Source organism: Onychomys torridus, chromosome 3 (genome assembly GCF_903995425.1).
Source record: "Onychomys torridus chromosome 3, mOncTor1.1, whole genome shotgun sequence".
In the NCBI taxonomy this organism is placed as follows: Eukaryota; Metazoa; Chordata; class Mammalia; order Rodentia; family Cricetidae; genus Onychomys; species Onychomys torridus.
In genome coordinates this window covers 48179234-48202010 of record NC_050445.1, presented here as the reverse complement: position 1 = coordinate 48202010, position 22777 = coordinate 48179234, and the positions used below count along the sequence as shown (strand labels likewise).

Below are 22777 nucleotides of genomic sequence, written 5' to 3'. Positions count from 1 at the left end.
ATGCATGTATCATAGGAGCATTCTCTGTCTTTTGCATGAGCAGATAAACAAAGGGAAGTTGAAAGAACAAGCAACTGAGAGTTTCCTGGTCCTCTCTCGCCTCTATTTCTGTGTGGATGACTGATACAAAGAAGTAGTGGGAGTGAGGAAGTATGTAGGGCAGGTACTTTCATTGTTTTGGTTTGAACAATAAATGTCATTCATTCTTTCTGTGTAGAGACCCATAGAGGTTTCCTACTGAGAACTTACTCAGGGTTCTTGATTTACCCAGAAGGTAAAGTGGTGACCAGGTGCTTGGAAGGGTCAACACTTGGGTATGCAGTATGCTTTGATCTAGGGAAGGGGATTTTGCCCCCACCTATTGGCATTATATATATATATATATATATATATATATATATATATATATATATATATATATATAATTATATATATATATAATAATTATATATATATATAACCCTTTTGAAGAACCAGAAGGGGCCAGATCCTCTTGAAGCTATCCTGTGTTTCTGTCTGTCTCCTCTTTGCTATCTTTCATCTAAAAATTTCTTAGCCCTCGCTCCTCGTCATAGGAACCCTTTAAAAGGTAGGATCTGGCCTCTCACTTTCTGTTTAGTTCAAATTGCTTACGGGTCCGTTTACTAATGAGAAAGAAGACATGAAGTTGTATAGGTAGGGAGGATCTAGGAGAAGTTGGGGGATGGGAAACCATGATCAGACTATACTCTGTGAAAATTATTTTTCAATTTAAAGCAAAGAGGGTTTGACTTTTCAGAGCTATTGTCTCTACTGACCCAGGGGAGATGAAGCAAACATACATTGCATGTAACCAGCGACGAGCTAAGCTGGTCCATATACTGAGTTATCAAAAAATGTCTTGGCCAATAGTATAAGGTAAGTGCTGATGAGTAGCAGAGAACTGTTTGCTTCTTGCTCCTGTCCGCTGTCTCACAGGATTCACAAAGCACAAGCTGAAAGGGAAAACTTACCAAGCATGCCAAGACAGCATCAGAATAAGCAGCAAGCTCCCACGATTCTGTGGCCCATGCAACACAGGTCACACCCACTAAGCCAGACACGTTTGCTGTAGTCATCTTCTGAAGGTTATTGCTTTGAACCTAGTAAAGAATCATACTGTATTAAGATAAAGATTCCTGGCTTCAGCATACTGTGAGGACAACAAAGGATGATAAATAGCCCCCAAGTCTTTTCAGATTCCTGTTTTAAGTGGTAAATGAGACAAGTACACGTGTTGGCACACCAGGAATGAGGAATTATTTTTATTTGCAGACATCTTTTAATTGCTTTTCCATTGCCTGAGCTATTAAATATTCAAATCTGAGCAGGGATCAGGTAATTCAGAGCAGCTATATTTTCTCCCTCATTTCATTATTGAAATCATTTGAAGGTTGAATTCTGTAATAATGCAATAGCAATTGTGTTAGCCAGGAAGATGTCTACTTAGTCTCTTTTGAAGAAAAGAAGAATCATAAACAAAGTCAGAGATCTTCACAGTCCTTTGTCTGTGTGTTGACTTTTCCTTTTCCTGAGACATTCCCAGTTCCACGGGCTTGCATTATAGCAACCACACCAAAAGAAATGACTTTTTACCCTTCAAGCTTAAGATTGTCTTTGCCTAAGAAGCCATTTCTAAGATTAGTACTTAGATTCCACTAAGAAAATTAAACATGCTTTTGGTCTGTTTGATAGATTATAAGGCTTAGTCTCATTAAGGTTGAGTAACTCACACAGCTAGAAAATGGCACTAGATTTACACTCACCCAGGGTTGGCAGAATCCTGAGTTCTTCTATGAATCTATCCTAATTAGCTCATTAAAGCCAAAGATACAGCAACAACAGCATAGTAGATTTTTACCAAACTAGAATTGTTAAGCTCCTTGCTCTCTATCTTACTGTCTTTAATTTACAATAGTCAGATTTATTATATTTTTATGCATGCATTTATTTTTTCTACATAGATTTACACATATTTTCCACATTTCTGCCTTAATTTATTTGAAGATGTAAAATACAAAACTGTATTCCCTTAAGCTGTGCTACAATGAGAATTGTCTAATGTATACTATCTAAGCATGTATGTGCAAGCTTATATGAATGGATGTTCTGCTGTTTTCCTAATCATCTGCTACATATGAAAGTGGTTATATTAGAAGTGAAAAGATAGATCTGTGAATTGTCTGAGCTCTGTCACACACTTATAGCAAAGACCCAGATTTGGACAAAGCCTCAAGAACACTACAAATTCATCTATACAGTGTCAGTGCATATTCAGATCTCTTAGTTTATGGTCCTCCTCATTGATGCTATTTATTATTTATTTGATGAAGGCTAGTATATGCAAACAATGGAATGTAGCATTTTATTTTTTTAATGGCTTGTACTCCCTTTACTATGATTCTAAAAGCTGTGAAGATGTCATTCTCCATAATTGAGAAGTCCCACATTAAAAGAAATCATATTCTCTTCTGAAAATAAGCAGAGTAAAATAGAGTATAGAAAGTGTTAAGCCAAGGTCCTGAAGGCTCCCTGTGTTAAGATCAAATCTAAAAATTCCTGACATTGAGGATTCTATGTGTGTAGTCTTTTTATTTCTTTATTTCTTTAGGAAAATAACTCTAGTTTGTTTTTATGTATCATAGCATAGCCGTTCTGTTTAGAACCAGTTCATAGAATATTCTGGTTAAAGTTACTTTTTATTTTTTTAGAATTCATTATCTGAGCAAGAGCAGTTCATACCTAAATTTTGGAAGTAAGGGAATTTGGGGTTCATTTTATTATGAAGGTATCCCTTCATATCATAGCTAGAATCATAATTAGATTTGATTAGATGCCAGATGATAATCAGACAATTTAATAGAAAAATGCACCAAAGTACTCAAGCTAAGGGGATGGTAAAAAAGCTTAACAAAGCATAATCCTTGAAAAGCTAAAGAAACTGAATATTCATGCCATACCAGATGGTTCATGACTCAAGTCCTTTCTCTCAATTTAAAAGGTGAAAAGATGTGGCCAGACTCATCCCAAGTGTCTTATTCTAATTTTATCAACATGTACCTTATGAGGACTAAGTAGGGCTGGAGAGATGGTTCCGCTGTTAAGAGGACTGGCTGATCTTTCAGAGGACAGGGATTCAATTCCCAGCACCCACATGGTGGCTCACAGCTGTCTGTAATTCCAGTCCCAGGGCAGGGTGTGATGCCCTCCCCTGGCCTTCTTGGTCACTGCCCATTTTGCACACACATAAATTTGGGCAAACATCATACACAGAAAATAAAAAACAAAAATTTAAAATCCCAAAAGAAATTAAAGTCATCAATATAGGAATCTATTTCTTTTGCAATTTGAGGTTTAATTTTTACTCCTATCCAAAGAAACTACTTAATTCTTTACATTTTTGTGGCAATTCTTTGAATTTTACACTTCTGAAACACTTGTATAACTTTTTATAACCTGAGAAGAATACAAATATGTAAAATAACATTAGATAAAGCAAGCAAACAAAAGTCTATAATGAAAAGTGCAAAACATTTCCACCTAAGAAAATAAATTATATTTGATTTTATAATAGAAGGGAAGTAAAAGAAATATTTCAATCTTAAGTTGTATGTTCAAAAACCAGCTATACATCTCTTAAATGAAGGTCAGCCTAAATTTCCCCGAACAGATTAAGATTCTGCACATCACCTTCCTGAAAGATTTGGTGTAACTGCAAGATACAAAGTGCCTGGTTCAGGTCTTTTACTCAGCAAATAATAAGCATATACAGTATCTGTATGCATGGGCCCATTTACAAACAGGGTCATAAACATAAAGAGGATCTCTTTCGAGAATGTGAGATCATGCCCACTTAGTACACCCCACCTCTCCTGTTATTGTCCCTGCAACAACTTAGCTTCTCTAGAATTATTTCCCACTATCTGTAAAATAGGGACAATAACATTGACCTCAGGATGAAGCTATGAACTTTCTAAGAATATTTTCTGCACATAAGGTTTTTATCATATTGCCCAATAATATTGTTTATTGTTTTGAAAAATTGGAGTGAAATTCAACTTGTTGTAAGGGATCTCCAGTAGGCTCATGTTCCTGAGTAAGATGGTTTGAAGTAATCTCTCCATCACTAATGAGGAGGTAAATGGAGCATGTTCTCATCCCCACATTTTAAAGAAAAGAGAGCAGTCTAGGAAAGATCATGGTCTCGGGTACAGTGTCACATAGTAGAGGGAGAGGGGGCGGAACAGAACTGTTGCTCCTCTGCCTTCACATATGGCCAAACAAAAGTGGCTTCAATTAAAAGTCATCAGCTGTGAAATGGTAACCAGGGGCACAACAGCTTATCATTAAGCAATCCATAACAGCAGAATTTGTTCTGAGTATGCTCCATGCAGATGAAAATTAAAGGCAAATGTACCATGAGAGATAGAAATGAACAGAGCCACATGCTGCCATGTACAATCCATACTAAATACCATGTTTGTTTGTTTCTGTTATTCTGAAATTCAGTTGCTCCAAGTTTTCTTGAGACAAAGTAAAGTGGCAAGTGGGCAGTGACTTCCCCATTTTTAAGTTTTGCTGTAATTCTTCTGTGTGGCATGTCCAGTCTTTCATGTGAAAGTAAGGGTTTCAGAAGGTAGGGATTGTGGTGTCAGACTCTTCTTGTCCTGATTTGGTTTAGTTATTTCATGAATATAAAAAAATAATAATAATTTAGACACAGCAAATATAAACAGATTGAGTGGTAATAGTAGCTTTCTGATCAGCATTTCTTTCTCTTTGAAACAATGTAGTTAAAAAGTAATGAGTAAAAGGATTTGCTCATATCTATTGGGTCTATCTTCTGTATTTAGTTATTATCCCATCTCTGATGATAATGAACACACAACTAATATAAGAAAATGAAACACTTGCTAAATAATTCTGGGTCCTTCAGTCTCCCTAAATAAATACAACTTATTTTCTTCCTAAATGGTGCCTTTTTTTCCTGCATGCTTCTCTTGGGAAGGGCACTTATCATGGAGAATTTTAATTTACCAACTAAAGTTGATTAGATAAAGCCTCCTTTAGATGATAAGAAAGTTTTGACAAAGAAAGCAAATTACTGTTTTTATCTGATTATGTGAGTAAAAAAAAAATTTGATTATAGAACACATTGCACTTAATACCTACAATGAGACCAACTACAATTCAAACAACACAGGCTTAAAAATACCTCAGAAATTGTTGCTCCGTGGACTCTTGTTCCCAGCATAATGTATAATGGGACCCTAGGAATTTAGCAATGCCCAGGTACCATCCCTCTGTGTCTGTTCTCCTGCTTCTTCACACTCGGTACACTGCATCTTTCCTTGGAAGAGCAAGGGCATAATGAAGCAGAAGAAGGAGAGGAGAGGTCTGAGAGCAGCAGCCATCGCTGGCTTTCGGGGTTGAGATACTCCTCTCCTTTTACTTTCAGGATATATCACATGCCCATTTTAGTTGGAAACGGGACTTTTCGAATGAATTAAGTGAAAGCTCACAAATTTGTTGGAAATGCCATGCAACCTTGAAACAAGTGAATACCTATTAAGGCATCCAAATCAACGACGGGAACCAGCAATATATAATCCAATGATGATATCAAGGAGATAAGTCTCTCTCTTGTTTCTCCCTCTCCTCGGCATTCACATGAGAGCAATAAGGGCACTTGTCCCCAGTCTTGATCACTTGGGGTTAAACCCCAGGACCCACATGGTGAAAGGAGGCAACAGACAGCTGAGTTGTCCTCTGATCTCAACACATACACACACACACACACACACACACACACACACACACACACCATGGCACATATGTGTGCATACATACACCTAAGTAAAAAAAAGTCGTATTTTTTTAATAAAGAGAGAAAGACAGAATGTAGGGTAATAACAAGTGATTGAGATGGATTCCTAACTAGTAAACTTCAGAGAACTCTCACTCTGCTTGCACATGGCAGTGATTTGGTGTAGTATTTGGAATAAGAACATCTCTAATACAGCCAATATGTGTTTTTTTGTTTGTTTGTTTGTTTTTTTTGGTATAGTAAGGTGATTTTTTTAGTTAGTTGCATGGCCAGGTAAGAAAAACTATGCAAGTATGGTCCTATAAATCTAAAGCATCCTACTCTTCAAATATCTAACTTATGAAATAATAAAGCTATCACTATGCACACTGTTTTTGCTTCCAGGTAATGCCCCTTGATTGACAGGACTCTACTCTGAATCTCTTACCCCAGAAGAAGGGGATGTTCTTGCTCTCAGACACTTTACCTCAAGGAAGGTGGAGGCCCTACACAAAGACAGAACATGTATCCCAAAAGGCCTGTTTGAGGACCTTAAAACTATAACCAAAAAGGTTACTTTTCCTTGTTTGGAGTTGTGGGTTTGTTTTTAATTAGAGAATTAAAGGAATGCTAGAAGAGCATGTCACGCATATCGTGGGAATAATCATAGCTCTTAAACTGAACATGCACCAACACAGGTCCGAATCCTGCCACTCATACATCACATTTGATGAGTTGCAGATTAATTCTACTTCACAATTAAAGCCAGCATATAACGGTCTGTATGTCTTCTACCCAGCCATTCTCCTGAACACCATTCAAACACTTCTTCTTCCCAGATCATTCATTAGAAAGGAAGGGATTAAGACCTGTATCCACCCCTAATCAATCAAGTTAAGAAAACAATCACGCAGGTGGTGGTGGCACATGCCTTTGATCACAGATTCGGGAGACAGAGGTGGGTGGATCTCTGTGAGTTCGAGGCCAGCCTGGTCTACAGATCAAGTTCCAAGACAGGCTCCAAAGCTACACAGAGAAACCCTGTCTCGGAAAAAACAAAACAAAAAAGAAAACAATCACTTCATTTGTTATGTGAAATTTGTTTCAGATAAATAAGGTAAATGAAGAACTAGGAATACTGTCATAAATTCTCCTCCCTTAGAAGCAAGCTTAAGTACAATTTTGCCTGGGAGGATCTCATTTCTAGGTTAGCAAGTGTTTGTTATTATGCTTCACGCTCATTTCAAACCTTCTATAATCTGTGGAACATTTTCATTATAAAGATTTGCAAAGAGGAAGAAAAACTGTTTTTATTGCCTTTAAAACATAAAGTAACTAGTTATTTGCCATACTGAACATAGGTAGTTATGAACAATGTTAGGAAGTTAGATAAAAATACTTTTATTGGACTCCATATTACAGAATCTAAGAAAAGTAAAACTAAAAATGGCCATTTTCCTTTTGACTTCATCACACTAATTTGTTTATGAGGTCCCCATCCCTACACAGAGAAAAGCTTCATAAATGCATATTGACATGCCCATCGTAGGCTGAAGTGAAAGGAAATTAATCCTGTATTGTGTTGTAGTCAAGTTCTATTTAGTAGTTCTTCAGTGAGGATCAATACAGGGTCTCCAAGGCACAATGGCTGGTTCCCTTCACTCTTGCTCAACAAACAAATGCCTTTTTAAAAGTCAGCCCATAAAAGGGGGACAAAATAGCTTTCTCTGCGCACAGCCAGTCCCAGCTGAAACTTTTGAGAAGCATAAATCTGGATTTCAGCGCCCCACCTTCATCTCTAGACCCCTTTCCTGCCTTTGTATACAACTGTTCTCTCCAATATTACGTTCAAAACTGCCTTCATCCCCCAAGATATTCACAAATGAGTTCAAAGGCTTCATGTGCTGCCACTCTGGGGAACAATTGTATTTTATAAAAGACAAGTGTTCCCTGGCAGAATGAGTCTCTAACTGCAGACTTTTAGTAATGTAAGAAGGTGTTTGAGACATGTTGCTGAATGGAAGACATCCCAGAATCATCACATAGTCTACTTATTCCTAAGACCCTGCTGTTGCTAGGAGCTAGAAGTTACTGGGAAGCCTCTCCACAACAAAGCCCTCTGTTTATTGCTTGACATCCTCATTTTTATTTTTCTAATTTCAGTTCAAATCTTGCCACCGTGTAGAGGCATTTCCCAATAATGATGGACTCCTTGGGACTCCCATGGAAATTTCTGTTGTAGCAGTCACTGCATTCCTTGTGTTTTGTGTTTGTCTAGTGGGGGTCGCTAAGAGCAAGGAACCTGTTCGGAATCTATGCCTTCCCTCACTTAAGAAGGAGTTAGGAGCACAGTATTACCCCTGCCCACCTCCTGCACCAATGTTAAATGGCAAACTCCAGACAAGACAGTGAGCCCTTGGCTGCTGCGTCTCCTGTAGCCTGAAGACAGGGGTGTCCAGGGACGGCAGAAGAAAGAGGGAAGAGACCAGGGCATCAAATAACCTTCCCTCTTGCCCCAGGAGTGCATTGCCAGAAGTCAAGGAGCAGAAAGGGTTTGAAAAAGAATGTTTGTTAGAGTTGAGGTGAGGTTTTGTGAATAATGTCAAATCATCCTCGAAGAAACAGCAATTAGCCTTTCCATTGTGGCTTGACTGCATGAAGAATGAGCCTTCTAAGTCAAGATTTGACAGACCATGGCCCATGGGTCAAATTCTACCCATCTCCTATTCATGAAAATACATGAGTACAGCAACAGTATAAAACCATGGGTAAATGTAATTTTTTTTTTACATATTTAAATGGTTAGAGGAAATTTAAAGGATACTCATTTTCAAATATAAAATTAATTTGAAATGTAATTTAAAGTGTCCATAAAGTTCATATAGGATCATATGTGGCTCAGATAGGAGTAAGGACTAAAACAATAAAGTTGAATGCTTGTGAAATGAAGTGTCTTGGGAAGCCTAATCAGTGTGCAGTAGTCCTGCTCTCTTTGGAGTTCTGAGTATGCTGGGAACAGTGCAGGCCAGGGATCTCTGCTGTTTACATCCTGCACTGCTTAGTTGTTTTTTGTCAACTTGACACAAACTAGCATCTCTCAGACAGAGAGTCAGTTAAGAAAATCTCTCCTTCAAATTGGCCTGTAGTTAAATCTTTGGGGTGTTTTCATGGTAGATGATTAATAAGGGAGGCCCCAGCCCTCTGTGGAGAGTCCCACTCCCTGGGTGAGTGGTTCTGGGTTGTACATGGCTGAGCAAGCTATGGAGCCAGTAAGCAGCTTTCCCTCTTTGGCTTCTGCTGTGTTCCTGCCTCCAGGTCCCTCCCTGCGTTCTTGCCCCGACTTCCCTCAGTGATGGGCTGAGACTCGGAAGTACAAGACAAAATAAGCTCTTTCTTCCTCCAGTTGCTTCCAATAAGTGTTTATCCCAGAAATAGAAAGCAAATTGGAACATATCTTTAAAAAAAAGTAAGAGAGAAACAATTGAGGATGGAGAGGGGCAAATAGTGTGGTAAAGCCTGAAAAAAAAAAAAAAAAAAAAACAAGCCAACCATGGAGCATCCTCCTTAAGGGTGGATGTCAGAGGTGTAAATCAGATAGTTGTCGTCTGTAGAAGTGGAAGCAGACAGAGCAAGGCTGGCAAGCAATAGCCTCTGGCATCCTGAAGGTAGAAGTTAAGAAACGACAGGTGCCGATATTTAGAGACCTTCAGTAATGGCCATTCAATTATTTGTTTCTTGTTCTAACTTCTGTTTTGGAATGGGAAGCTGTAGGGGAAAACTCAAGAGCCAAGTGTTCAATCTATTCTCAGCATCGAAATACCCAGTTCATTACAAGAACTAGATAAATTATTAGAGAAATGATTTTTTAAAAAGGCAAAGGGGGTGACATTTTTAAGAGCCATGTTTGGTTTTAGCTTTTATCAGTTAATATACTTTTCTTCTTGTGCACGGCAGTTTGTTAGTCTGTGTGATTGTTTCCATGCAATTTTATTTCTCCTTATAAAGCCACTTGCAATTGTCTCAAGGGATGCACTGTTGTATCAAACTTCAGCATCCTCTTCTCATAATGAAACTCAACTACCATTGATCACATAGCACCCCACAGGCTTTACCCTATAACTAACTGCAAATAGACATCATCATAAGCCCATGTTGGTGGAAGGAAAATCCAATTGTCAAACAGATTATGAGAGTATCCTTGCTAGCCACACTAATGACACTCATAATGACATCACTGTGTTCTTTCTTGTTCTTAATTTAATGCAAACATCACATCATATATTTCCACTTTATTGCCAGAACCTTCATTGACAATCTTAATAGTCTCCTTTAAACATAAGGGTTTTTTTTTTATGTAAACTTATAAGTAACAGCCAGTCTCTGGTATGTTTAGCTATAGACTTTCATTACTGTAATAAAAACTAACAACAAACATATCAAGAACAAAAACAAAAGACTTCTACAACCGAAAGATGCATGGCAAAATGAGCTAATTGTGAAACTGTATGCACTGTTAAAGGCAACCTGGTTCACATGTATTCACCTGCTTTTAAAATGTGACGTTAATTTATTACTGATGGCATTCTCGGTAGTTCTGTTCTGAAACAATTTGCTCTAATTAAGAGCCCCTTGCCAGCACTGAGTCACCACTAAGCTTGGAAGCCCCCGAGACCGGCTTTCATTACACATTGTACCCGTTTCACACAAGTAGAACATTTTTACAGTCGTCGAATCCAATTTACATCTTTATAATATTGCTTCCCATCTGGGTGGTTTTTTTCCCCCTCTGCATTCTACCAAAACAGATATCTTGATTCCTTATCTTGTTCTCCACTCAGAGTGAGTTGGCATGCCTGCTCCTCCCCCACCCCAAAGTGAGAAGCCTTGAGCCTGCCCTGGAAAGCTGAATAGCTCAAAGTTGTTCAAAAACACAGGAAGGCAGTACTGAGACACGTGTTGCTGCTACCCAGGGAAGTTCTATCAGTCTCGCTGCTGGACTTCAAATTCTGACAACTATTCCTCCGTTTAAAGGACAAATCAACAAAATAGCTACCTCTGACTCACAGCAGCTGTGGTTGCCTAAGTAAGATCAAGCCAGTCAGTATCCTAGCACAGGCTGTGGAAGGGGTTCAACCCCCACCTAAATAAGGAACAAAGAAGAACCGATGGCTTAGTGGGCATAGTGAGTCAGTTTTCTTTAAGGGTGCAGCTTCTGGTAGGTTGACTTCATCACAGGGGATGGCTTCCCACCTCAAAGTAAATAGCACAAACTGGAGCTTATGAACTGATGAATTAAAAGGGATGTGAAGTATGGGGTGAGTAGGAACTGGGGCAGAACATGGAGGAGTTACGAGATGGAATTAGGGATGTGTATGAATATGATCAAAATGCATTGTGCAAAATTCTCAAGGAATTCATAACATATTTGTAAATAAAGTAAATATAATATTGACTTAATGTCTATAGTAGAAATCAAGCTACTCAGGCCAATCTAGCCTCTCGTTTTTGTTTATATGGACCACAAGCTAAGAACTATTTGTACATTCTCAAATGTTTTTAAAAATTAAAGAAATATAAAAATCCATAATACAGTAAGATGATTTAATGACACCCCAAAAATATCCAATAACTTTGGGTCTGGGCCTAAATACCTAGTAAGCAAAATGGACCAGAGGTGTAAGCTGTGGAGACAGGGACAGAACAGGACTTGGAAAAAACACCCTGAGCTCTGGCTTCTTGGCCCCCTCAATTGCGCAGATACTAGAAGGCCATAGTCCCCCAGGCTGGCGGCCATCTGCTGGTCTACCTGGGAAAGGTACTCAGTGCGGGCTGTAGGAGGCTGTGGAGAAGGGGCAAGTGTTTTTCTGCTCCTGCTTTGCATCTTGTAAGGTGGCACTAAGAGGCCCCTGGAGCTCTAGTAAACCCCATGCCTTAACACTCACTCATCTTCTGATAAAGAGACATTAGCCCCAAACCTGTCCTCACTCTCCTCCAACCCCGACTCATGGGACTTCTTCTACTGATAATTGCTGGTATGCTACCCATCTGCTCATCTGCTCTGTAATATTACAGCCATGTGATGAAAATTTCACCATAAAACCCATTCTCTTTCAAAGACAGGAAGTGATGTTTTGCTTAGAATCTGAACACAAGCTGTATTTTTAAAGGTGTTATGCTTATGGTAATTTCATGTCTGGAAAACTACATGTAGATAGGAACATGGAAAGGAATATAAGAATTTGTATATTGATTGTGCTTGTAATACAGGATTTTGACTGGAGTTTTTTTTTTTTTTTTTAAGTTTAATTCCCAGTTTTATTTTCATGCAATAGAGCTCGTTTTTCTTCTTTAAATGAATCTTGAGGCAAATGTTATGCTATAGATTTTTTTCTAGTTAGTTTATATTTAAGGTTGAATACTTTGCTTTTTTATTTTAGTTTAGAGTTTTTTGTTAGTGATTTTTAAACCAGATACATTGTGAAGACAACTATTAGGGCATTTTTATAAATAATTTCGACACAGTAGAACTGGCCAGTAGAGACTTGAAGTTATTTAATACCCTCCTCATGTATATCTTTCATAGTTAATAGAATGCCCAATCAGTTCTTTAATCTCTTCAGAAAAGACAAAGCAATCTAAACCATGAATATATATAGTATCTTCATTTAATCTTAGGAGACAACTTTGCCTCACATTGATTAAAAAAGACTCTCCTAGGACGTCTCATGTAAATATGAGCCTTTAGTTTCTCATCAAAAATAAAGTTTCTTTAAGAATATAGAGAATTCCCAGGCTAGATTGAAGAATAGAATTTTAGCATAAATATCACTTGTCTTTGGGAACCTACATCATAGTTTGTATCTGGGGAAATGGCTCATTGGTAAGACACTTGCCATGCATGCAAGAATGAGGACCTGCGTTTGAATTTCCGAAATATATATATATATATATATATATATATATATATATATATATATATGAGAGAGAGAGAGGCAGAGGCTACCTTAAGCCTGTTAGCTACCTAGGCTAGCTGAGTCAGTGAGCTTTGGGTTCAAATAAAAGAAAATACCTCAAAATATAAGGTACTGAATGATTGAGGAAGATACTGGTGCCAGTTTCTGGCTTACACATGCACAGTGTGCACTCACACACATGAATCCTTAACACACATACACACAAATACACACATGCACACAAATACACACATACACACACACACACACACACACACACATACACACAAACACAAACAAAAGCACAGTTCCTCTGGGCTCCCTTTCTTCCTTATTTAAACAATAATCACTATGTACATGAAGCTGTACGTAATTCATCTTTAAAATTTTTTGAAGTGCCAGCAAGAGGACTCAGTGAGAAAAAAATAATTGTCCTAAGTTTTACAACCTGATTTCAATATCCCCAGGTTCCACATGGTTAGAGGAGAGAATCAGCCACCACAAACTATCCTTGGACTTCCACATACACACAAACAAAGTAAGTTTTTAGCAGGAAGTTTCTAGTTAGTAACTATGCCAAAAGATGCACAAATTAGAGACCAAGGTGGGTCTTCAGCTTGGATGCATGGCTTATAAGAATGAGGTCTATGGTGGTCAGCCCCAACCCAGACCTGTGCTTCAGACCAGGAGGAACTCAGGCCAGGGGAGGGGGTAATAGAGAAATGATAGAACAGGGTTGTATTGACAGAGCTGTCAGAAAGCACATGGCTTGGAATTGTACTATTATCTCAGATACTGCAGATTCCAGAAAGTCTCTGAGCAGTTACAATTTTGTGCATTCTTTTCTGTAAGACCTGCAAAACAGACAATTTGCAAAATTATCAGGACTGTCTGGGAATAATTAGAAATTAGAGATGTGTTAGGTCATTACTGGATAATCCATAAGCAATTTGAAAAGCATAGTTGAAATTAAAATAGGTAAATACTTAATCGCAAATTGAAGGTGTCATGAGGCCTGTAGTAGCTATTAGGTTTTAGACTATTCAAATCCAAGTGAGATCAAATGAAAAACATTCACAACAAATAGCTCTGTTACTGGTTTTTAAATTAGCTGACTGACATCTGAAATGTATGTGATCAAAGCCTAAACCTAGGGGCTAGTTCTTCCTCCATCCATGGCAAAGGTGCCAAGGGGCCTTTGGACGGACTATTCCCCATGAACCGTCTCCATGGTGTCTGCAAGTGATGGAGAGGGCTAGCCAGCTGAGCAGCACTCTAAGAAGCCATCAGGATTTGTTGCTGCACAAAGAGCACTCTGGGAGGAGGAGAGAATGGGCCCCTGCACAGAGGTGGTGTTTTATCCAACAGAGGAAGAGAGACTGAAGTTAACAGGGGCAGGCAACTGAAGGAAACCACTGTACAAGAGCAGCCTTGTAGAACTACATAGGAAACTTCCTGGAATAGAAGACCCCAGGTAGGCCTTTTCAGAAAGCTGCTGCAATCAGCCCAAAGCCAAGTGGTCATATTGTGGGAACCTTGACCTGCTTGCTGGGATAACTTCATTTCGGTGAAAGACAAATGTTTCCTCTGATTCTCCCCAAGTAGACCCAGCTTGGCAAAACAAACACCAAGCAGTGGCCTTTCCAGAAGACTGCTAGTGCTCCCAGTATAAGATTAGCAGGGCATGGAAAATATGGGATGTCAGACATTTCCCAGGTTCATGTGTGAGATTAAGATAACAAGGAGTCGTTATTCATGTCAACTGATGAGCATCTGAGGTCACAAAATCTATCAAACAATTTCAAGGCATTTCAAAATGCTGTCCTAAGTCTTAAACATGTGATAAGAAAGGCTTGCAGGAAGTGGGAAAATGTTGGGTCTCTACACCTTTGTCTTGTTTAAAGTCAGCTAGGTTGCAAGCCCATCCTGTGGGTATAAAAAGCAAGGTGCATTGATGTGGTATTGAACCAGGTTATGTAGGCTATTCATACAGTGCCAGAAAGGAACAGAAAAATTAATGAGCTGATCCGTTCCTGGGCTTGTGAAAGAGAGCAGGAGACAAGTATCTCTCCTCAGTCTCTCCCATATTTCTTATTTGCCATCAGAAATCACCTTGACTGATTTATTTAAGCAATAAACATTTATTGAGCTCCAACTATTTGCTCAGCAATAGACAAGGTCTGTACTAAAGTCGGGTTTATAATGATAGCATGATCCTTGACTTTTAGGGCCTCATGGTTTAGCAAGAGAGGACAGGCCTGTAAAAAGAAAAACTAGTTGTGTTTTATAAGTTGAAAAGTATAAAAAGGAGAGAATGGGTACTCTTACTGGACCCCCAGATAATTGGTCAAGATGTGCTTCAAGTGAGAGCTGATATTTGTGCTTTATCAAGTATAAATTGTAGTTTTCCCAAAAGATTCATGCAGTGGGGATGCAAATAAGCTTGTTCTAAAAAAGAACATAATTACAGCGTTATATTCACGCAAGCAGGTCCAATCTGTAGCCCAGAGTCTCCATTTGCCCCAGGATAGCTATGAGTGCTGAGCAACATAAAATTTTAAAGTTATTCAAAACACTGAGGGGCTTTTTGTAACTATATTCCACAGTTCTTGATCATGAACATTGCAGATGATAATGTTGTGCATAGATAGTGTCAAAAGGTTAGATGTACCTGGTGTTAGAATGATGGTAGAGCATGTTATGTCCGGGTAACAAAAAGGTAGCTATTTCTGTGACAATATATGGAATATGTGGCTAAGTGGTGGAGAGAGAACCTGTGGTCCAATGGTGAAACGCTGTTGGGATCATCCCTCTTTCTTTCAGGCTACAGAAACTGGGGCTTTTCTGCCAAAGAATGACATAATCAGACTTAAATACAGTGGAAAGCAGACTCCTGACAAGAAAGACGAGGGGTCAAAGCAGAGAGAAATACCCTGTGTTTTCCCACAGCTGGGAAAACCATCTCTATTGGAGTCTGGTCATAATTTTGTTTGCCTTCAGTGTGTACCCCACAATAATCAATTATACATATGCTGTCATAACTTAAAAAACAGGAATGAGAAGCTGCTTTGAAAATAAGAAAGCATTCTTCAGACAGGACTATAAAGCCTTTTACTGTTGCCATTCATTTAGGCAATAAATGCTTCATTAGGACACGATGTTACAATCATCTGTTCCGATTATGAAATTTGAAGATTTCCTTTCATGCTATGAAATGTGAAAAGCAAGTAGAAAAATAAGAGATGAGAATTTGTTTGTTAAAAAGCCAAGGGACAGTGAAACCCAGTCAGTAAACCTGAATGGGAATTACATGTTCTTGGTGAGAATGTTCAGTCCATGGGCTCAAGGCGTCTGAGCTCTTTCAGCATTCCCCCTTTCTATACACACCCCGTCCTTAAATGTCCCTCATTTTCACTCTAAGGGTCCTAGTAAAGAGCTTCTTGTTTTAAATTATGCTTTAGTGATAGCACACACTGTAGAAGATGACTTACCTTTTAGAAGAACCAAAATATTATCAGTACTATTTTGCATCCTTTTGGCAGCACCTTGAAATTGGGTAATCTATTAAATTGGTAGGATTTTTGTGCTGTTCGACTATTTCCAGAGTAATAAGATGCCTAAAATACATCCTAAATGTTGAGCTTATGTAGGCAAAGATAAGAGATCTGTGCAGGCAATTTACTGGAAATACTTTTCCGGATCTCAGCTTGTGAAGACCAGAAAAGACCTGGTTTGTTTCCAAACTTTCGTTTAGGTTTTTATGCCCCCTAGTGGGCAGTTAGTATTTATGCACTTGTAAAATCTTGCAGGTAATTTGACAGCTTTTCTTTTGTCCAGTTGAATTCAGACACTGTGTCAACGACATATAACATTGTGATACCCTTAACTGTTACAATAATGTTTTAAATGTTATTGAGCCATAATAATAATTTAATCAAAAGACTTCTAGTTATGGAAGTGAATCTAGTTTAATTGCTTTTGTTTTTGTTTTGTTTTTCAACTCCAAAGGACTCAGTCATAGAGTGATTGGCCAGCATGAATGAGGATTCTCTCTCCAGCAAAACAAACAAAATGTCTAGGGAAGGGAGAATAATGTGAAAGGGGGCAGAACTCTCTTCTGGACAATCACTATTGTCTATCTATACAACCCCTCAGAATTTTACTCATGAATTCCTGAAAGTCTATTTACTTACAGTCAAGACCTCTAGTTATGAAAGATAATCTTCGAGTTCCCACTTTTGTTTAAAAAATAGAGCCTGAATACATTAGTTTTCTTTAAAAAACAATTTTTAAATATGCTTTTTAAAGAATAATAGCTCATAGTTTGGCTGAATCAAAAAATACCACACAATACTTGAAATAATGTATGTGAAGTTCTCAAGCTATGAAAGAGAGAATGATTGGCTCTTCGGGCAAAATAGGCAAGAACAAAATCACTGCAGCTTTTAGGCAAACGCTGATTTCAAAATGTCAAAGAGCAATCTTACCACGGTGAAATTAATACCAGGGCCCCTGTGGCAAACAAGTTCTGTACCACAAGCAGGTGTTATATGGTAACACTTTAAAAAGTCATTTGCTATTTGCAAACATTACAGCTACTAAAAAAACTATCCATCAAACTGTGATCCTTCTAGATTGCAAGCTGATGGCAGAAAATCCATGAATAACATCGCCACTGAGACCCTCAGGGATAGAAATATTAGTTAATCAGTAATCCAGTTTCCAGATCAGAAGAAATTATTTCTTATACCTCTTGGATTAGCACTCAAGCCAAAAAAACAAAAAAAACAAAAACCTCAAACACAAAATCAATCACACACAAACAGAGAGAGAGAGAGAATCTTTCAAACATACCTCTAAGAACTGATTTGTACCCAGATGAAGCTGTTTTATTGTAACTATTTCAGTAGTTGATATGCACAGAATGGTGACCCCAGCATTCTCAAAATACTGAGGTGCTTTTCATAACTGAATCCATAAACAGACATAATTTTTCAGGTTTTACTACACCTGCATGGGCTCCAGCCATTCTGATCCACATACCTGGTAACTTGTGCCTTTTCATCATAAGAAAAAGAGCAAGACATTGAGCTTTGAAATAATTTTAATATCATCACTCTCTTTCTTTTGAATGGAGATTCCTTCTATATGCATGATGGATTTTTGTCTTTTTTTTTTTTTTTTTTAGTTTTTCGAGACAGGGTTTCTCTGTGTAGCTTTGTGCTTTTCCTGGAACTCACTTGGTAGCCCAGGCTGGCCTCCAACTCAGAAATCTGCCCCGCTCTGCCTCCAGAGCGCTGGGATTAAAGGCATGCGCCACCACCCGGGCGCATGATGGAATTTTAAACACCATTTCTGTCTTCCCTCTTAGTATTCATGGAAAATAGATTTGTAAATGGGAAGCCATTACTTTTCTAGGGAGGTTAGTCCACTACAATGTTTTCCATTTATTATGTAAACATACACATATAGCCTACAGATCAGATAGAAACCATATGAACAAAACACAGAATCTACCAGTTCAAAACTACGTAAAAATATTTTATTTTTTAAGATCTCTATCCCATAGAATTTTTTGTAGGATGGTCAAATGATAAAATTGAATGGATATTAATAAAATTTTATTTACAATATGTTTTTCCTAAAAACTAGCAATATTTTAAACCCTATATAAACTCAGAAAAATAGGAAGATTAATAGACAGACAAATAGATGATTGATACATGCATATGTATATACAGACACACATGCACAATAGGCAAATAGAAAATAAATATATGCAGATTCAACAAAGTTCTTTTCCTAACTAATCACATTGTACCATTTGGGCCACTGAATAAATAGAGGAGATGCGTGAGTTCAAGGACTTTGCATGAAACGTCAAACAGTAGCTGAGACTGAGGTCCTTAGTAACCAGAATTTAAATGTTCTGATTGTGGCGTGTGTGTCTGTACGTGCTGGGCAAAGTGCTCCCCGTGTGTTTGCAGAGCCAAAGTTACAGTGAAGTTGTTTGATGCACCATGAGCAACTGCTGATAGAAAAATTTCGAATTTGTTACCAGTTGGATTTTAAATCAATTTTTGATCTACTGCAGTGTTCAGAAATCTTCTACTGAACTCCATATCCAGTTATGCAACCACTTGTAGTCTTACATTTTTATGAACCCCACAACCTCTTATCTAACCCCATATGCAGTCACAGAAGCTGCGTGATAATTAACACAGTAGAGACATTCTGTAGCAGAATTTGAATCATGGTGAACTAGCTTGACTGCTGATCATCCACAAACACTAAATATGAGTAATTGGAGACTCAAAACGTGGAACAATGCCTGAAATGCAGTGCTGGTCAGCATCCCATCTGTCATTGTCACTGGCATATCCTTAGCCAATTTCTCTGCAACTCCCAACTACAGGTTAACGTAAAAATGTTTTCTCACAAGAACCATGGCAATAAGGGTGATCGTTTTCTAATAAATACATGAAAATGAGGTATTCATTCCCAGAAACGAACCCGTAGACAGCCTCTATTATTAAAGAAGAAAAAAATGTATGCATTTAGCTGATATACAGCAAGAGCCTGCTCATGGTAGGAAGACATAAAGTCAAAAAGCTCCCACTCTGTCAACTTTATTTTATGAAGAATGAATAGTAAAGAGAAAAATATCAGACTGGAGATACAGCTCAGTGATATCCCCCCTGACTAGCATGTACAATGGCCTAAGTTCACTCCCCAGTACCACAAACAAGAATAAAAAATAAATATTGTATCATGTGTGGATAAGGACTATGAAAGTAACCAAATGGTAAGTTGTTGTGGACCAGGATTAAAGAAGGGAATGGGGATTCTGTGGACAAGGCGAATGGGAAATAGCTTTTGGAATGAAGTCATTTAAGTGCCACCTAATGAATGACCTGGGACTATCTACAAAGCACGAGGCCAAATGGCCAGTGTGTCCACAGGACAGGGAATGTGGCAGAGGCTACTATCAAGTTGCCGGGAACTAAGTAGTCATTGTATTTTCATAACCTGGAGACAAAGGAGATGAGTTTCAATTTGTTTAATTTCAACACCATTGGAAAGCTGAAATAAAGTATCAACTGGCCCATTTCCATTTTAAAAGCATAACTCTAGTTCATGAATTGTAGTGTGGTAAATGTGAAAAGTGTAGATACGTTGCTTTGCTCATTGGTTGTTGGTTAAGTAGAAGTTAAGAAATCTACATGGTTTTGTTGTTGTTGTTGTTGTTTCTTTTTTTTTTTAATGTCTTAGAGATGAAAGAGTAACTGGGAGATAAGGTGTGACTATAACAGGAGCAGAATTGCTCAGTAGGTATTAGTTTAAGAATCTGGCAAGTCAGGGTGGGAAAGTTTTGTTAACTATAGATGGCAAACTGTGAAAACTGATTTGAGAATTGGCATAGGGAGCTAGCAACAGAAGAGCTCTGTTTTGTCTGGTTTTAAGGTATCATTGGCTTTTAGGCATCCAGGTTTAGAAATAATCAGACCAAACCATTGAAAGCAGTAGTCTCACATGAGGAAGAACCATCCATCAAGGCTGTCAGTGCAAATTAGGGTATCTTCTACTGAAAACCAGCCTTAAACTATGGCATTAATTGAAATCATACAAGAAAAAAGTCTATATTAAGGAAGTAAGAGGATTCAAAACTGAGATATAAATTATACAAAACTTTAGAAATCAGATAAAGGGAAAGAAGCCAGAAAAGATGAGAAAGTAGCACCCAGTGAGGTAAGAGGGTGACTAATCCTGAAGCAAAGAACTAAGTGTTTCAGAGAACAGTCAACTATCATACACAAGCACAAGACTGGGAAAGGCTAGCATGAGAAATGGCCGTCAGATATCACAAGTGAAGGTTAATGGGTATCTTGCAAAGTTTGTTTTTAAACTGATTGGAGCAGATGAAAGCTATATGATGTGATGTCCTACTTTTTCTGCTTAAATTTCATCACCCATCCAGCACTGAAAAAATTAAGTGGAAAAGTGTGTCATCTAGACTATAAATGTCAGCATAGAAATATTGACTATTAATAAGTGTTAAAAAAAACTATGCCACATTATATAAAAGGCAAATGGAAGAGCTATCATGACATCATCAGGTTTTAAATACTTTCTAGTATGAGAGGTTTCTAAATGTTATCATTTTCTACAAGGTTGAAAGATAATCTTGCAAGTCTGCATTCATAATTTTTCACTTACATATTGTAGTTGTGAATTAGAAATAGAGATTATTCTCAAGAATTATTTGATCTAAAGCTAAGCAAAAAAAAAAATTATTTGCAACAGGCAAAAGTGTAGCCCCTGACTTATGACAATTGTTTTTCCTCTGACCCAGGTATGGCGACATGGTACCAAAAACCATAGCAGGGAAGATTTTTGGTTCCATCTGCTCACTGAGTGGAGTGCTGGTCATTGCACTACCCGTGCCTGTGATCGTGTCCAACTTCAGTCGAATCTACCACCAAAACCAACGAGCAGACAAACGAAGAGCACAGAAGGTAGGCATTCGACTCTGTGAGAGCCAGCATTGTTGACCTCCACTGTCTGTGATGATCTTCAAAATCCTCACCATTCATTCAATACTAGGTTAATGATGAAAAAACACTAGCATCTCAGTGGCTTAAACAAGGTATTGTTTAATGTGAATGGATACAGATTATGATCATGTTACTGGTCCATTATCTGTCTAGAGATGGAAACTCCCAATGCACTGAACCTCTACAGTCATGGGTGTGATGAATTGCACTCTGCCTCCTATGATCATTCTTGAAGTTGCAGGCCCCAGACCCTGGTACTTCTGCTGCCTTAGCCAAAGCTGGTCACACAGTCCCTTTTAGATTAACCGTGGGCAGACTATGGCTGCAATGGAGCAGAAGGTAGAAAGTAAGGAATAATTATGAACAGAGCTAATAACCATTAATTCAGATACATATGCTTAAGAATTATTATTAAGATCCAATTTCTAGATCTGATTCATTTAGTCCTTATCCATCAGAGACCAGGCAGGTCCCAATAAGTGAGGGCTGTGAATGAGAACCAAGATGTGAATCTCAGCTGTTTTGCTCACTTGAGACAGGAAGTAGGACAATTCTGAGCATTTGGATCTAAGTTGTTTGTTTTTTGGTTTCTTTTTGCTGTGTTCCCTGTGTCTCTGAACTTTTGTGCCAATTAGTTAATTCCTCTAAAAATAATCCCAGTATATACTTGTGTTTAACATGGGGAAACAATATTATTATGATATATACAAGTATATAAATCCATGTACACTTATAGTTAATTTGTAATAACTTATAATTAGCAACATTTAATGTTTACTGATGATTTGCTATGGACGGGCAATGGTATAATGTTCAAAACCTCATTTATATAGTCTTCACTAAACCCTAGGATTTGGTTGCTCTCATTCTGCCAATTTAACGAGTGGGAATCCTAAAATTTCTTGGAATAAAGCCATTCTAAGATAGTGTAACAAAAAGTTGAAGGGCAACCATTCAGTGTAAGCCAGTCTGAGCAGGGGGAAAGGCAGAACTCAGCTATTTCCTACTTCCTGTGCCAATTTGGAAGAACATCTGAAACATAGTTTGATGTCCTTTGATAGTCATCTTCTACTAGAACCATCTTGAGACCCAATTGGTAAGACTCCATGTAAATCCGATTTGGAAATCTAATTTTAATAAAACACTTAACCCTGGCATTGCCTGCTTCTCAGAAAAACTGGGTGAGAGTTGGTGCATGTGCCTTCCTCATTCTTCATTAAATTAGTCACCATGACGAACAGAGCCTCTTTCTCGCTCAGGAACCACTGTGAAAATCTTTCTTGTTGCTTTCTCTGTACTTACAGTGCTACATTTCCAGTATTCTTCATGGTCATTGCATTTTTCTCCTTTTCAGAAAGCATCATTTTTTTAATGCCCAAACTCCATTCACAACTGTTTCACTTGGTGCACAACCTAGATAATTCAGTGCACCTGCAAGACATCAC

At 38.1% G+C, this 22777-nt stretch overlaps 1 protein-coding gene across 1 annotated transcript in view; it reads left to right on the top strand.

Annotated features, from left to right (window-relative positions):
• Kcnd2 (potassium voltage-gated channel subfamily D member 2) overlaps positions 1 to 22777 on the top strand; it is a 507175-nt gene that overhangs the window by 469416 nt on the left and 14982 nt on the right. The window contains exon 2 of the mRNA XM_036181188.1: positions 21131 to 21293. Coding sequence (XP_036037081.1) covers positions 21131 to 21293 — 163 coding nt within the window. The remainder of the gene's footprint in view (positions 1 to 21130; positions 21294 to 22777) is intronic.